The sequence below is a fragment of the Bos indicus x Bos taurus genome, chromosome 29, assembly GCF_003369695.1.
Source record: "Bos indicus x Bos taurus breed Angus x Brahman F1 hybrid chromosome 29, Bos_hybrid_MaternalHap_v2.0, whole genome shotgun sequence".
NCBI lineage: Eukaryota > Metazoa > Chordata > Mammalia > Artiodactyla > Bovidae > Bos > Bos indicus x Bos taurus.
The window spans coordinates 5,757,689-5,772,213 of NC_040104.1; the positions used below are offsets into that span (position 1 = coordinate 5,757,689).

A 14,525-nucleotide genomic window follows, 5' to 3' on the forward strand; every position below is an offset into this window, starting at 1 on the left:
CACGGGGAAGCTGTGCCTTCCAGGGGGGGCCTTGCGCCCCAAGTGGCCACCCTCACCAGCAGAGATGCTCAGAGATAATCCCAGATTAGGACCCAAGCCCCTGTGCCCCGGGCTCCCCGCCTGCCCACCCGCCCGCGATCTTCCCCACAAAACCCTCGGAAAATCCCCTGCAGTGATCTCAGACTCTCACTGGGAGCTGGTGGGAGCCCACAGCATCCTCTGAGGCCCAGCCTTGGGCTGCCCCAGGGACTCCAGGACTGGCATGGTTCAAGGGCCCATGGGAAACTGTGCCAAGCGGCCCCGGCACCGGGCGCCTAAGGTAGGAGGGTTAAGGGGGAGAAGCAAGGCCGGGAGGCTGGGCTGGACCCTGAAAGGGTCTGATGGGGTGGGCAGGGCCCGACTGGGGTCACAGGTGGGCACAGCAGGGGGATGAGTGGGTTGGCGCCCACCACTGTCGACCAAGATCTTCCCTGGCAGACCCCAGACTCTGACCCATCATAGTCTTGGCTCCTGCAGATCTCTGGGCCTTCTGCTGCCAAGCTTGTCAGGCCCCCCAACTGCCCATCCAACTGCCCCCTTCCTGCTGCTGCCCTTGCCCTCTGGAGTGACCATGGCCCTGTGCCTTGCCCCCTTTCTGGGCCTCGGTTTGCCCCACTGAACAGTAAGGGAGTGGACCCTTCTCGTCGAGAGTGTTGATGGTGAGGTTCCACTGTCCTGTGCTGGGTTCTAACAACGGGAGAGGCTGGCAAGTGAGGGTGGAGAGGGGTCACTGCCCCAGCTCATGGCTGGCTCTGCTGCAGGACCGCTGGCAGTGGCCTGGCTCCCCCCCAGGGGGGTCCCGCCATGGCCTGGGCCCCAGCCCCAGTCCCGAGGAGCCGGGGGCCCCTGGGCCGGGCGTCCAGGGCTACTCCGTGCTCAGCAGCGTGGTGGGGCCCGCCTGCATCTTTCTGCGGCCCAGCATCGCCGCCACCCAGCTCGTATGTACGGCCACCACCTGCCTGCCTCCGGTCCCTACCCTTGCCCCCACGTCTTGCCTCTCCTTGAGTGGGGGGGAGAGGACTGAGTGGGGATCTCAGAGCAAAGGCTCACAGATCTAGGAATGTGGGGGACAGAGAGGCATGGAGAAACAGACATAAGATCAAAACGGGGGGGGGGGCCTGGGGAAACAGGCCAGGAAAGAGAGAAGAGGGGGGCAGAGAGTGTCTCAGAGAAACAGCGGAGACAGGAGCCACCAAGGGGATGGGCAGGGAAGAGACAGGGCCCCCAAAGAGGAATAGAGAGAACAAGAGAGACATGGCCAAGCCGGAGGGTCTGCCCAACCCCAGCTCCACCTGTGGCTAATGGAGCTCCAGGAGCGGGGCACAGGGGACAGGAAGGGGGGCCCAGATGCCCAGCCAGCAGCATGAATGGTGGGAGGGAAGGAGTGCCTGCATGTTGTGGGGCTGAGTGGGGGGCCCCAGAGAACAAGAAAGAGGAGGTGCAGGTACCTAGGGGGTTGTCCAGGGAATTCTTAACCCTTCTGTCTTCCCTCAGGACCGGGAGCTGCGGCCAGAGGAGATTGAAGGTAAAGGCTTGGGGAAAGAACTATAGTTTCCAGAGTGGGGGGCACTGGGTGGGGGTCTGAGCAGTCTCCAGGAGGACCTGGGAGCAAGCAGGCTGGAGGGGATCCAAGCGGGAAGATGGGGACCAGACTGAGCAGGGTGGGGTTGAGAGAACCCCAAGCTGTCAGTTTCCTGCTTCTATTTGCCCAGCGGGACATGGTCCCCCTTTTATTCATCCAGCGAACACTTCCTGGGTGCCCACTGTGGGCCTGGCCCAGTTCTGAGTACTGGGAAACGTGGCCAACCAGATAGATCTGGACTGTGTCCTCTGGAGAGAGATGTCAACAGGTCAACTGCCAGTACAAATGGTGCTATGCACTCTCAAGGAAGTGATCCGAAGAGCCAGAGGGGACTGAATTAAGAGGGAAGACCTCCTTGAATAGGTGGCATAAAGACCAAGAATGTTCCAGAATGTGAGCTCCATGAGGTCAAGGACTGTTTTTTCCTTTCTCTTTCTTTCTCACCTCCTTCACTCTCTCCTTTCTTTCTTTCCTTCCTCTCTTCCTTCCTTCTTTTCTTTCTCCCTTTCTCTCTTTCTTCCCCTCCCTCTCTCTTTCTCTCCTTCATCTTTTTCTTTCTTCACTGCCACATCTGCAGTACCGAGAGTAGCGCTTGGCACAGAGCAGATGTCCCTTAAATATTTGCAGAGTGAATGAAAGGAATGACATTTGCAAAGACCCTGGGGTAGCAAAGAGAAACAACTGTTTAGAAAGCAGGGCATGACAGGACCAAGGTGAGAAGGTCTAATCCAGGCTGGGGTCCCAGGGGACATGCGGAAAGGCCTGACCCCGCCCTGCCTGGCAGAGCTGCAGGCCGCCTTCCAGGAGTTTGACAGAGACCGGGACGGCTACATCGGCTACCAGGAGCTTGGGGCCTGCATGCGGACACTGGGCTACATGCCCACCGAGATGGAGCTCATCGAGATCTCCCAGCAAATCAGTACGTGCCTGAGACCTGTCCCACCCCCAGTTCTCCAGTGGCCATGACCACAGTCAGGGCAGCCGGGCAGCTCAGGGAACCGAGGTGGCTACACAGGTTGGCTCCCAGAACCTGGGATTTTGGTCGTTCTCACGGCAAGCTCTCTGCCTCCAGAGATCTCACCATCCCCCGTGAGGTGGGTGGGTCAAGGGCTAGCATGCCCACTTTTTAGATGAGGCAACAGTCTCCGCTAGTGGTAAAGAAACTGCCTATCAACGGAGCAGACTTAAGAGACCGGGGTTCAAACCCTAGGTTGGGAAGATCCTCTGGAGAAGAAAATAGCAACCCCACTCCAGTACTCTTGTCTGGGAAATCCCATGGACAGAGGAGACTGGCGGGCTGCAGTCCATGGGGTCACAAAGAGTTGGACACAACTGAAGCGACTTAGCACTCAGCCACAGTCTCTGAAAGGTCCCCGTGACTTGCCTAAGGTCACACAGCCAGGTCACTGGAGTCAGGAACTTGAGCCCAACTGAGCTCTTCAGGAAAATTAAGGGAAGCCGGCAGGAGACACAGCCTAGGAGACCCAGAGGGAGGGAAAGGCCCATTCAGTGGGGCGGGGAGAGGGACACAGGCCAGGAGGGGAGGGCGGAGGAGGCCAGGGCTGGGCAGGGGTCTCTGATGGTTCCGGGTCTCTTCTGGGCGTGGCCCCCAGGTGGCGGGAAGGTGGACTTTGAAGACTTTGTGGAGCTGATGGGCCCCAAGCTGCTAGCGGAGACCGCGGACATGATCGGCGTCCGGGAGCTGCGGGACGCCTTCCGGGAGGTGGGGTCCCCGGGGCCGGGGCGGGCGGGGCCTGCGTGTCGGCGGTGAGGGCGGGGCCGCGCGAATGAATGACTGGTTCGTGACCCGGTGTCGCCGCAGTTCGACACCAACGGGGACGGCTGCATCAGCCTGGGTGAGCTCCGGGCGGCCCTGAAGGCCCTGCTGGGAGAGCGGCTCAGCCAGCGGGAGGTGGACGAGATCCTCCGCGACATTGACCTCAACGGGGACGGCCTGGTGGACTTCGAAGGTACAGCCCACCGCTCCCCCACGCTCAGCACCGCGGACCCTGCGCGAGTTTTCACAGAGGAAGAGCCTCAAGCGCTGTGTGTGTGCCAGGCTCTGTGCTAAGCACACCTATCTCCTCTGCCGGCTAACCATCAGGAGAACCTGGGAGGAAGCCAGGCTTAACCCCACAAGGAGGAGAAAGTCGGTTCTTAGGGAAGCGAGGGTGCTTAGCAAAAGAAGTGGATGGAGCCAGCGTCTAGATCCAGGAAGCCTACCCCTTCCCAACAGAGGGGAAAACAAGGATTAAATAATAAAAGGAAGCCAAGGAAAGTAAAGTCTTCCCTCATAGCTCAGCTGGTAAAGAATCCACCCGCAATGCAGGAGACCCCAGTTTGATTCCTGGGGTCGGGAAGATCTGCGGGAGAAGGGACAGACTACCCACTCCAGTATTCTTGGGCTTCCGTTGTGGCTCAGCTGGTAAAAAAAATCCGCCTACAATGCAGGCGACCTGGGTTCGATCCGTGGGTTGGGAAGATCCCCTGGAGAAGGGAAAGGCTACCCACTCCAGTATTCTGGCCTGGAGAATTCCATGGACTGTATAGTCCATGGGGTCGAAAAGAGTCAAACACAACTGAGAAACTTTCACTTTCACAGAAAGTCAGGGCTTCCTTGGTGGCTCAGATGGTAAAGAATCTGCCTGCAATGCAGGAAACCAAGGTTCAATCCCTGGGTCAAGAAGATCCCCTGGAGAAGGCAATGGCTACCCACTCCAGTATTCTTGCTTGGAGTAGTCCATGGACAGAGGAGTCTGGTGGGTTACAGTTCATAGGGTCACAACGAGTCAGACTCGACTGAGTGACTAACACACATAAGGAAAGTCAGTGTGTAGAAATTCTCCAAGGTAGGCCCAAAAGTGTTCCCGAGCTTCCTAGCAGCCAAAGCAAAGAGGAAAGTAGGTTCAGTTACAAGATTTTTTTTTCCCCCATAAGACAAAGCCCCTCTTCTCCACCAAATTCAGGGGACTCCGTTGCAGGTCCTGCCCTTGACCACACCCCCTCCCACCTCGAAGCCAGTATCTTCGCCTCACTCCAGGGTGTCGAGGTCCAGAGAGCAGACTGAAATGTTGGCTTTGTCCTGGCAGAGTTTGTGCGAATGATGTCTCGCTGAGCCTGCACAGAAGCTGGAAGCAGCAGACAGGACTTGGGACCAGAGCCACTGCCTGCCAGTGTGTTCTTGGAGCCCCTCACCTCCAGCTTGGACCCCTCCCCCTCTTCTCCCTGCCCTGGCCAGTGTGCGCAGCCCTTGCCTGCAACACCTCCACCCCCCTCCTCCACCAAGCCCCCTTGCCCAGCTCTGTTTCTCTGACAATAAAGCATGTTCGAGCTGGGGACACAGCTTCCACTGCTCACTTGTTCATCCTGCAGGTATCTGGCCCTCAAAGTGAAGTCCTCTTGATTGTGAACTTTGGGTGGGTAAGGGGCCCTCCCTAGATCCTGCAGCCAGCCCAGAGCAAGTACTGGGAAATGTTCCCAAATGAGTAAACCCAACCTGTTTCTCCCAGAGGTGGGTGCATGGTGGCCCCTCACCCTGTGAAGTGCTCTTCTGGATCCAAGGTTACAACCGAAGACCATGTGCCTAAGGGCTTCTCCCAAGCTCCTTCCCATTTCCTCTTAGAGGGGCACAGCTCAGAGCTCCCTGCAAGAAAGAACTTGCTGGTGGGCTGCAGGGGGTGAGGGAGCTGACAGGCCCCTTCAGGATATATCTCAGCCTTTGGGCACACACCTCACTCTTCCCCGGAGCCTGCAGCCACTGACCGCGCACACAAGTGGGCTCTGTTCCAAGCTCCCCGCTCTAGTTTAGCCGAGGTGTGGTCAGGTCAGCCCCGAATCAGCAACTCTCTGCCCAGTCCTTCTTTATCATACTTCCTCTTTTTCACATTCCGAACTTCACCTTGGTGTTTGCCTCCCAGGGAAACCAAATGATACAGCTCCTCACTCCAGCCCTGCCATGGTCTTCATAGCCCCACTTTCCATATCGAGGGACCTGGGAGCCAGGTCCCAGCAATGTGCGGGAGTTCTCCCAGCTCCACTGCCCTCTCCCTGCTCCCGGCCGTGCAGCACGTGCTGCCAGATTTTTCTTTCTAAAATGCCATTTGCGTTTTGTCACACTCCTATCCAGAAACTGGCCATGGCCCCCCATTGCCCCCTGGGATGATCCAGTCCCTGTGCCTGGCGCTGGAAGGCTCCATGAGGATGAGGAACTGGCATACAGTCACACATGTTAGGAAGAAGCATCAGGGGGACTTCAGCTAGGCCTGGGGACTGTAGAGTCACAGTGCCAACCAGAAAGGGAGCCTTCAGGTCGGAGTGGACCCTGGACAGGCTGAGGCCTCTTCTAGCCCTGCATGACCAGCCACCGTTCCCACCTGCTGGGAGGAAGGATGAACTTGACCTCTAGGCCCAGAAAGGGGAGGAGCTTTCAGTGATTGTGCCAACAAGATGGCCTTGAGACAGATCAGGCAGGCAGCCACCAGCACCTTGCTCAGTCTGGAGCTTGGACACCGAGGTGCCAGGGCTGGCTGCAGCAGCCTCAGCACCACTTGCCTGGCAGATCACAATTAATCTTTAATCCCCAATTAGGTGATCTCTTCTGCCAGTCTGGCAGGCTTGGGGATGAGGGGGGAGTTGCAGCTTGTCTGGGAGCCATGGTCCACCCTCCTTCCCCCTACCCTCCACCGACACGCACAGATGGCATTACTGCCAGAGAAGAAATCTGTCCCCTCTGCAGGGGCTGGGGAGAATGATGGACATGGGCCAGGGGAAGAGCAGACCCTGCTCAAGGTCAGCCTCCCACTGGCCCCAGCTTGGTAGGTGCTATGGTTGGAACTGGGGAGGGGGGACGGTTGGTGGGGAGGTTTTAATTGGCTGCCGTGTATCTGCTGGCATCAGCAGTGCCCACAGCTCCCCTAAATCCCCCACACGCCCTCCCACCCCAAAAAGGCTGTTAGCCCAGAAGTTCCAAGCAGACACAGCTGGAGCAGGGACCAGGGCTAGAAAGACCAATAAGCAGGCGGCAACTATGTGGAGCCAAGAACCCCTCCCCCGTCGAAAGGGGGCACCTGCCCTCCAGCTCCACTGGCTGCTGCCAGTTGGAATAGGCTAGAGCTACAGGATCTCCTGGTTTTCCAAGAGAAGCTGTCAGTTGAGATTTTTACGTTAAGTTCACTGTATTTATTTATTTTTAATTTTGGCTGCACTGGGTCTTTGCAGTGAAGAAGGCGATGGCACCCCACTCCAGTACTCTTGCCTGGCAAATCCCATGGCCGGAGGAGCCTGGTGGGCTATAGTCCATGGGGTTGCTAGGAGTCGGACACGACTGAGCGACTTCACTTTCACTTTTCACTTTCATGCGTTGGAGAAGGAAATGGCAACCCACTCCAGTGTTCTTGCCTGGAGAATCCCAGGGACGGGGGAGCCTGGTGGGCTGCCGTCTCTGGGGTCGCACAGAGTCGGACACCACTGAAGTGACTCAGCAGCAGCAGCAGCAGCAGCAGCGTCTTTGCAGCAGCATGTGGGGCATCTCTCATTGCAGAGCATGGGCTCCAGAGCGTGCAGGTTCAGTGGATGCAGTGCTCAGGCTGAGTTGGCCTGCAGCGTGCGGGATCTTTGTTCCCGACCAGGGATCAAGCCTGTGTCCCTGGAACTGGAAGGCAGATTCTTAACCTCTGGACCACCAGAGAAGTCTCAGTTTCACTTTTAATAGTTGAGGTATAATGTACATTCAGTAACATGGATGAGTGTACAGTTCAGTGAGTTTTTGCATGCATATGCAGCCAGGTAACCATCACCCCGATAAGGATGTTAATCCACTTATTTAAGAGTAGTTCCCGGTTTACAGAATTATACTGAAGACAGGACAGGGAGCTCCTGAATACCTCACATCCAGTTTCTCCCATGTGTTAGTCAAGGCTCTCCAGAGAAACAACCAATAAGAGATGTGTCAGTGTAAAGATATTTATTATTAAGGAATCGGCTCAGGCAATTATGGGCACTGAGCCATCCTCAGATCTGTAGTCAGCAAGCTAGTGATATGGGAGACCTGGTGATATAGTTCCAGTCCGAGCCCAGAGGCCCCAAAACCAGAAAAGTTGATGTGGGAAGTTCCAGTCTGAGAGCAAAAGCCTGGTGACCCTGCTCAAAGGTCAGGCAGGCAAAACTCCTCCCTCACTCAGCCTTTTTTTTCCATTCAGATCTTCAGCCCACACTGGGAAGACCCATTCGCTTTACTTAGTACTCAGATTCAATGCATCTCATCCAGACGCTCCCTCAAGACACTCCAAAATAATGTTGGACCTACGGCCTGGGCACCCCCATGACCCAGTCAGATCGACACACAGAATGAACCACAACACTCTAGTAACATCTTACATTAGAATGGTACTTCTGACACTGCTCATGAACTGTGAGCGAAGTGAAGTGAAAGTCGCTCAGGCGTGTCCGATTCTTTGCGAGGCCATGGACTATGTAGCCCACCAGGCTCCTCTGTCCATGGAATTCTCAAGGCAAGAACACTTGTGAAAGTGAAAGTTGCTCAGTTGTGTTCGACTCTTTGAGACCACACTGACTATACAGTCCATGGAATTCTCCAGGCCAGGATACTGGAGTGGGTAGCTATTCCCTTCTCCAGGGGATCTTCCCAACCCAGGGATTGAACCTGGATCTCCCACATCACAGGTAGATTCTTTACGGTCTGTGCCCACAGGGAAGCCCAATTAACTAATAGTGATGCATTATTATTAAAGACCACATTTTATGCAGATTTCATCTCTTCTTCCCTTGTTCTGTTCCAGAGTGCTTTCCAGGACACCATTTACATTAGAAATCATGTCTTTTTAGGGTGCTCTTGGTTGTGATGGTTTTACAGAATTTTCTTTTTTAATTATCTTGTCAGTTTTAAGGAATACCAGTCAGGTATTTTTATAGAATGTCCCTAAATTGGGATTTGCTTGTTTCTACCACAGTTAGAATGGGGTTCTTGGGACTTCCCTGGTGGTCCAGTAGCTAAGACTCTGGGCTCCCAGGGCAGGGGGCCGGGATTCAATTGCCCTGGTCAGGGAACTAGATTCCACATGCTGCAACTGAGACTCAGCACAGCCAAATAAATATTTAAAAAAGAATTGCGTTCTCATCCCAACATATACTATCCATATTATCAACATGACATCATCATTGATTCTGACGTTGATCACTTGGCTGAGAGTAGTGTTTCTGTCAGGTTTCTGTGCTGTAAAATTACTCATTTCATTTCCTTTCTCCTATTACATCCAATCCTATTAAAGGTCGATTTGTCTTTTCTCCATTTATTTGCTCACTATTTTTTATATCAATATATATTTTATACAAGTTATAATCCAGTACTATTTTATCAATTTTCTTGCTCAAAGTGCTCCACCTTTGGCCATTGAGAGCTCTTTCATTTGGCTCCTGTGCCCCTCTGACATACCCCCATCACCGTAGGGGCTTGGGTTTGGGAGTTTTGAGTTTTGTTTTAGCGTTTTCTTACTTTCTGGCACTACTAGCTGTTCCAGAATTATCTTGCATATTTCGGGTCCCAGTCCTAGAGTCAGCCATTTCTCCAAGGAACTCTGCTTCATTTTATTGGAGAATGGTATTTGAAACCAAGATCTGGCTGTTAAGTTGCTTCTAGGCACTCTAATAGAATGAGGATGTATATATGTACACCAACTTGTGGATAGAAAACATTTTAAGTATTTCTGCATATAACCAACTGTACTTATATCAAGCTAAACATGAGTTCCTATTGGTATCTCCAACTCTGGTCCATTACCACATGGATCATTCTAGCGTCCTCCTCCTCCTCACTTACCTGTAACTTCTCATTCCAACATCGAGAATTGTTAGCCCATACTCCCATGGGAAACCACATCATCAACGAGGGTGCAGTGCTTTTTGTCTGTGTTCTTATGGGCTCCACTCATTTCCAATTTCCAGATTATGCTTTACCTACTCAGTTTTACCCCTCACCAACTCCTGGCAACCAGTACCTTGTTTACCTTCTGTATAAGTCTCCTTTTCCAGAATGTCATATCATTGGCATCATACTGCATGTGTCTTTTTCAGACTGACTTCTTTCACTTAGCAATATGTCTGTGTCTTTTTCTGAGTAGATAATTTCCTTTTATTGCTGAATAAGAGTCCATTGTATAAAAACATCAGTTTCTTTGTTGACTCACCTATTGAAAGTCACCTCTACTGGGAAGCCTTCTGTGATGTCACAAGGCTGGACCCTTACTCTGAATTCCAGAGGAATTGTCCCTCTGGAATTCCTTGCCCCAGGAATCCACACTGTCTTACTCTATTGTGTGGCTTTACTTCCCTGTCTGTCTCTCTTTGAGACTAGGATCTCCTTGAGGACAGAAACCATGACTAGTTCATTTCCATCAGTGTCCAGCACAAGGCCTGAGATGGAGGATGGAGTGAGAAAATGTTTGTTGAATGAATAAACAATGTCCTCGGCATGAAAAAAATCTACAGAGCTGGCGGGGGTGGGGGTGGGGTGGGGAGGGGCATGAGATTTTGAGGAGGAGGAAGAGTCTCAGGAAAAAGGTTAATGTTTGGAGGAGAGTCTAAGATCCAGGGTTGTGAGGAATGAGATTTGAGGGGAGGGATCTGAGTGGAGATATGGATAGGAAAAAGGAAATGAAACAGTAGACACTTTATGAATATTCCTTTAATCCCCACAACAACCCTATGAGTGTCTTGGACTGCAAGGAAATCCAACCAGTCCATCCTAAAGGAAATCAGTCCTGAATATTCATTGGCAGGACTGATGCTGAAGCTGAAACTCCAATACTTTGGCCACCTGATTCGAAGAACTGACTCGTTGGAAAAGACCCTGATGCTGGGGAAGATTGAAAGCAGGAGAAGGGGACAACAGAGGATGAGATGGTTGGATGGCATCACCGACTCAATGGACATGAGTTTGACTAAACTCTGGGAGTTGGCGATGTGACAGGGAGGCCTGGCATGCTGCAGTCCATGGGGTTGCAAAGAGTCGGACACGACTGAGCTATTGAACTGAACTGAACTGAATGTCTTCATTTTACAGACGGGGAAACTGAGGCCTATTGAAGTGATTTGCCCAAGGCCAAACAGCTAGCGGACGTGATTTAAGCTTCCAACCATCAGTCTGACCCCAGATGGTGCTGTAGTCCATGATCCAGGACGGTCCATAGTACAGGGCCCGACAAACAGTTTAAGTATTCAAGGTGAGCTGTTCCTGCGATTGTCATTATGAGTCACCGGCATGGGGATTTGGTGGGGTTGCGGGGGCGGGGGGGGGGGGGGGAGAGGCAGGCTGAGGAGTCTTTGAAGTCGCCCTTGGACCTTACACCAACCTAGACCCGAAGTCCAGGCAATTGGAAGGGAGAGGCGCATCACCCGCGTAGGTGCAGGACCCGTTGCCATGGGAACATATGGGGGAGGCCTCGGGGAGGGCGCATGCGCGAATCGGGGACAGGTTGTGGAACCGGTGAAAGGTGACGTAAAAGCGCACAGGGTGGGGCGCGGGGCTGGGAACGTCAAAGCCCTGCGTCCTCCGGCACCCAGAGCGGAGGACAGGCGCGCGCGCGCGCGCCGCGGCGGTGACGGCAGCGGCGGCCACAACCCAGCCGAACCGGGACGGGGCAGCGGGACGCTGACGTACAAAGCAACGTGAGTGAGGTGCGAGGGCGGCACCCGCGCCGGGGAACCCAGCTCGGCGCGAACCGCGGCGGACCAGACCCAGCTCTCAGGCTGCCGAAGCCCCGCCCCTTAGGCTTGAGGACTAATCGGATTGAAAGCGCGCCGGCCCCGGGCCGCGAACTCTCCAATTGTGGAGGGTGTCGGCCACCGCCCAATCCGAAGCAGACAGGTGCGAGGTCCGGAAGGCGGAGGCCAATCAGCAGCGGTTGCGGCCTGTTGGGGCCGGTCTCTGCCTATGAGGAGGGCCGAGTGACATCTCCACGCGCCAATCGGGAGTGAAGGATCGTTCGTGCCCGCCCGCCCTTCCGGCCCGAGCTCTATTTACCAGGGGCGTGCTGCCGGCCTGCCAATCAGAGTGCGGCTCAGAGGCCAGGCAGCCAACCCGGGAGGAGCGGCCGGCCGGCGTCCGCCGCACCCAGGAGTTGGGGATGTCCTACAAGCCCATCGCCCCCGCCCCCAGCAGCACCCCCGGCTCCAGCACGCCTGGGCCCGGCACCCCGGTCCCGACAGGTGAGGATCCAGCTCCATCCCTGCTTGCCTGCCCGGGCGGTCAAGGTCTCCGAAGAGAAGACGGCCCGAGTTCTGCAGTGTGCTAGGCCCGCCGCCTGTCCTCGCCGAGCCTCAGTTTGCTGGCCTGTAAAGTGGGCGTGGTCGCGTAAGGGTTGTTGGCTGAGCGCAGCGGGAGGGGGGCTTGTCCTGAAGTTTAGCGGCCTGGAATGGAGCGTGCCTTTGGAGGGAATCGGGGCGAATCTAGTCCGAGGCTTGGAGCGCCGGGAGGAGGCGCTCCTGACCCGCGCTGACCGCTTACTCGCTCCTCTTGCAGCTGGAAGTGTCCCATCACCATCGGGCTCTGTGCCGGGAGCCGCTGGCCCTTTCAGACCACTGTTTAATGACTTTGGGCCTCCCTCCATGGGCTATGTGCAGGTGAGCGGAGCTGAGGGACTGCCCGTGGGATAAGGACTGGAGGTGCCCTGTTGGCCTGAACTCACTGCCCTGTTCTCTTTTGACGCAGGCAATGAAACCACCTGGCGCCCAGGGCTCCCAGAGCACTTACACCGACCTGCTGTCTGTCATAGAAGAGATGGGCAAAGAGATCCGGCCCACCTATGCTGGCAGCAAGAGCGCCATGGAACGCCTGAAGAGAGGTGAGTGAGGCCAGGAGGCAAACACTGAACAACTCTTCACAAGGTAGGGAAGGAAAGACTTCTGGAGGCCGCCTGAACCAAGCCTAGACGAGGGCAAGGATCACTATCCAGAGACGTGTTGGAACTGAACTGAAATTGAGTCAGTTTCTAAGGAAGGACCAGGGAATTTGTATTTCAGTCAGTCAGTTCAACCGCTCAGTTGTGTCCAACTCTTTGCGACCCCATGGACTGCAGCACACCAGGCTTCCCCGTCCATCACCAACTCCTGGAGTTTACTCAGACTCATGTCCATTGAGTTGGTGATGCCATCCAACGCTGTATCTCAGCGGGGTAAATTTGCTGGTTAACGTCTAAACCTCTAATGTCATCGAGTCCCTCATTAGATTATAGTCCCTTTCACTGAAAGGAAACGGGGTGTGAGGGAGGGGTCTTCCTCTGGAGGGCAGACCTGCGACTGTGGAGGGTCGCTGAGATCCTGTATGTTACTTGCCCATGCCCACCCCAGGCATCATCCATGCCCGGGCCCTCGTCAGAGAGTGCCTGGCAGAGACAGAGCGGAACGCCCGCACGTAACAGGACCCGACTCCACCTCAGCTTCTGGACCTTTCCTGGCCACTGCAGAGCACCTGCTTCTCCCTGGCCTTCACCCCGAGTTGCACTTCCCGTCCTGGGCTTCCTGTCCTGTGTCCTTTGGTGGGTACCCTCCAGGAACCAGTGGGGTGGCTCTTAACTCCAGTCGGCAGCACTAACTGGAACCCCCCGAAAGAGTTAGCAGCGAGGTCACTGTGAGTCTCACCCATGACCTGCCAACAGTGTTGATCCAACTGGAGCTGTCTCCTTTCTGTGGCCTCCACCACTCAGCACTTACCCAGGACTTTGATCCACTTTGCCCAGACCCCTTCTCCCCCAGCAGGGCCTCAGAAGGCCCATGGCCTCCCTGCCTTTTCTCCTGGGCCATAACAACTCTTTTCTCAGTGTGTCTTTTGCTAAATACACCCTTTTTATATAAATAAAATATAATTTGGAGTTGTTCTCTCAGCTCGGAGTCTTTTTTATTTTATTTTAGTTATTTATTTTTATCCGTGCACTGCGGACCCATGCCCCTGCACTGGAAGCATGGCATCTTAACCACTGGACCACCAGAGAAGCCCACAGTTCATAGTTTCTCTGAGCCTGGTGCTTCTAAGCCTGGGTGGGCCACGAAGAAAGGGAAAGCAGAGACTCGGAGGGAGATGGTCGGGTACACTGAGTGGGAGGGAGGCCCGCCAAACCCAGCTTTGCCTTGCCTCCACTGCCCATTGACCTTGAGTGGGACCCTGCCCTTCCCTGGCCCTCAGCCTGCCAGCTGTTTGTGGAGAGTTGAACTCCAATAGCTGAGTGCCCTGCCCTCCTTCACAAGATGCCACCAGGGGGCAGCACAAGGCCTGGGCTGCTTCCACAGCTGGAGGGCTCTGTCTCCAGCTTGAGCCTAGAGGGTTCTTTCTCTGGACTAAAGGTGCCTGGAGGGTAGAAATGCCAGTTCACTTAAGCCCCACCCTCGCATGCCTTAACATCCTAACATCCTAAGCTTGGAATCAGCCCTGGGGCTCGGAGTACACCCTATCTCTGAGTCCTAAGAAGAAAGAAAGGGAGCCAGGCTGCTTCCCAACCCCCAGGACCTGAGAAAGAGTCGAGAGAGAACTGGTTTCCCCAGTGTGGGTGAGACCCTGCGCCACGCCGCCCTGCACCGTCCCAGTGCCCTCTAGCCAACTGGGTGCGGTCCCAAGAGCCCAGCCCTAGGCCCTGGCAGCCTTTGCCCACGGTCTTGGCGCCATTGGCCAGACTTACGAACCCGGAAGATACAGGTGGGGAAAGCGCTGGGGCCCCGTTCCGGGAGGAGCCCCAAGACTGGAAGTGAAAGTGACTGCAGCCCTCTGAATGACCTGGCGGTCTGGGACACCGGAACCCCACCGGCTAGGCCAGGGATGTCAGAGAGCAGCCGCTGGCCAGACTTGGGACGGGGAGGCGCTTCCCCCACCCTGGGCCCCGGGTTCCCAGGGCCGGAGAAG

General features: G+C 55.1%; 2 protein-coding genes across 4 annotated transcripts; both read left to right on the forward strand.

Moving 5' to 3' along the window:
* The first annotated feature begins 262 nt into the window (after positions 1–262).
* Positions 263–4,958, forward strand: CABP2 (calcium binding protein 2). The gene is made up of 7 exons (XM_027532186.1): positions 263–319; positions 801–977; positions 1,534–1,564; positions 2,406–2,540; positions 3,235–3,344; positions 3,444–3,591; positions 4,711–4,958. Exons 1-7 carry the CDS (start codon positions 263–265, stop codon positions 4,734–4,736), a joined length of 684 nt encoding a protein of 227 aa, XP_027387987.1. The 3' UTR covers positions 4,737–4,958.
* A 6,218-nt stretch (positions 4,959–11,176) lies between these two features.
* CDK2AP2 (cyclin dependent kinase 2 associated protein 2) lies at positions 11,177–13,515 on the forward strand. Of its 3 annotated transcripts, none has more exons than XM_027532244.1 (4): positions 11,177–11,842; positions 12,156–12,256; positions 12,345–12,477; positions 12,983–13,515. In XM_027532244.1, the coding sequence occupies exons 1-4, from the start codon at positions 11,761–11,763 to the stop codon at positions 13,048–13,050; spliced, it is 384 nt and encodes a 127-aa protein (XP_027388045.1). In that variant the 5' UTR covers positions 11,177–11,760; the 3' UTR covers positions 13,051–13,515. The 3 variants fall into 3 exon arrangements, with proteins under 3 accessions (XP_027388045.1, XP_027388047.1, XP_027388046.1); XM_027532246.1 differs by having other exon boundaries at positions 11,613–11,987; XM_027532245.1 differs by having other exon boundaries at positions 11,785–11,968.
* Positions 13,516–14,525: the final 1,010 nt, after the last annotated feature.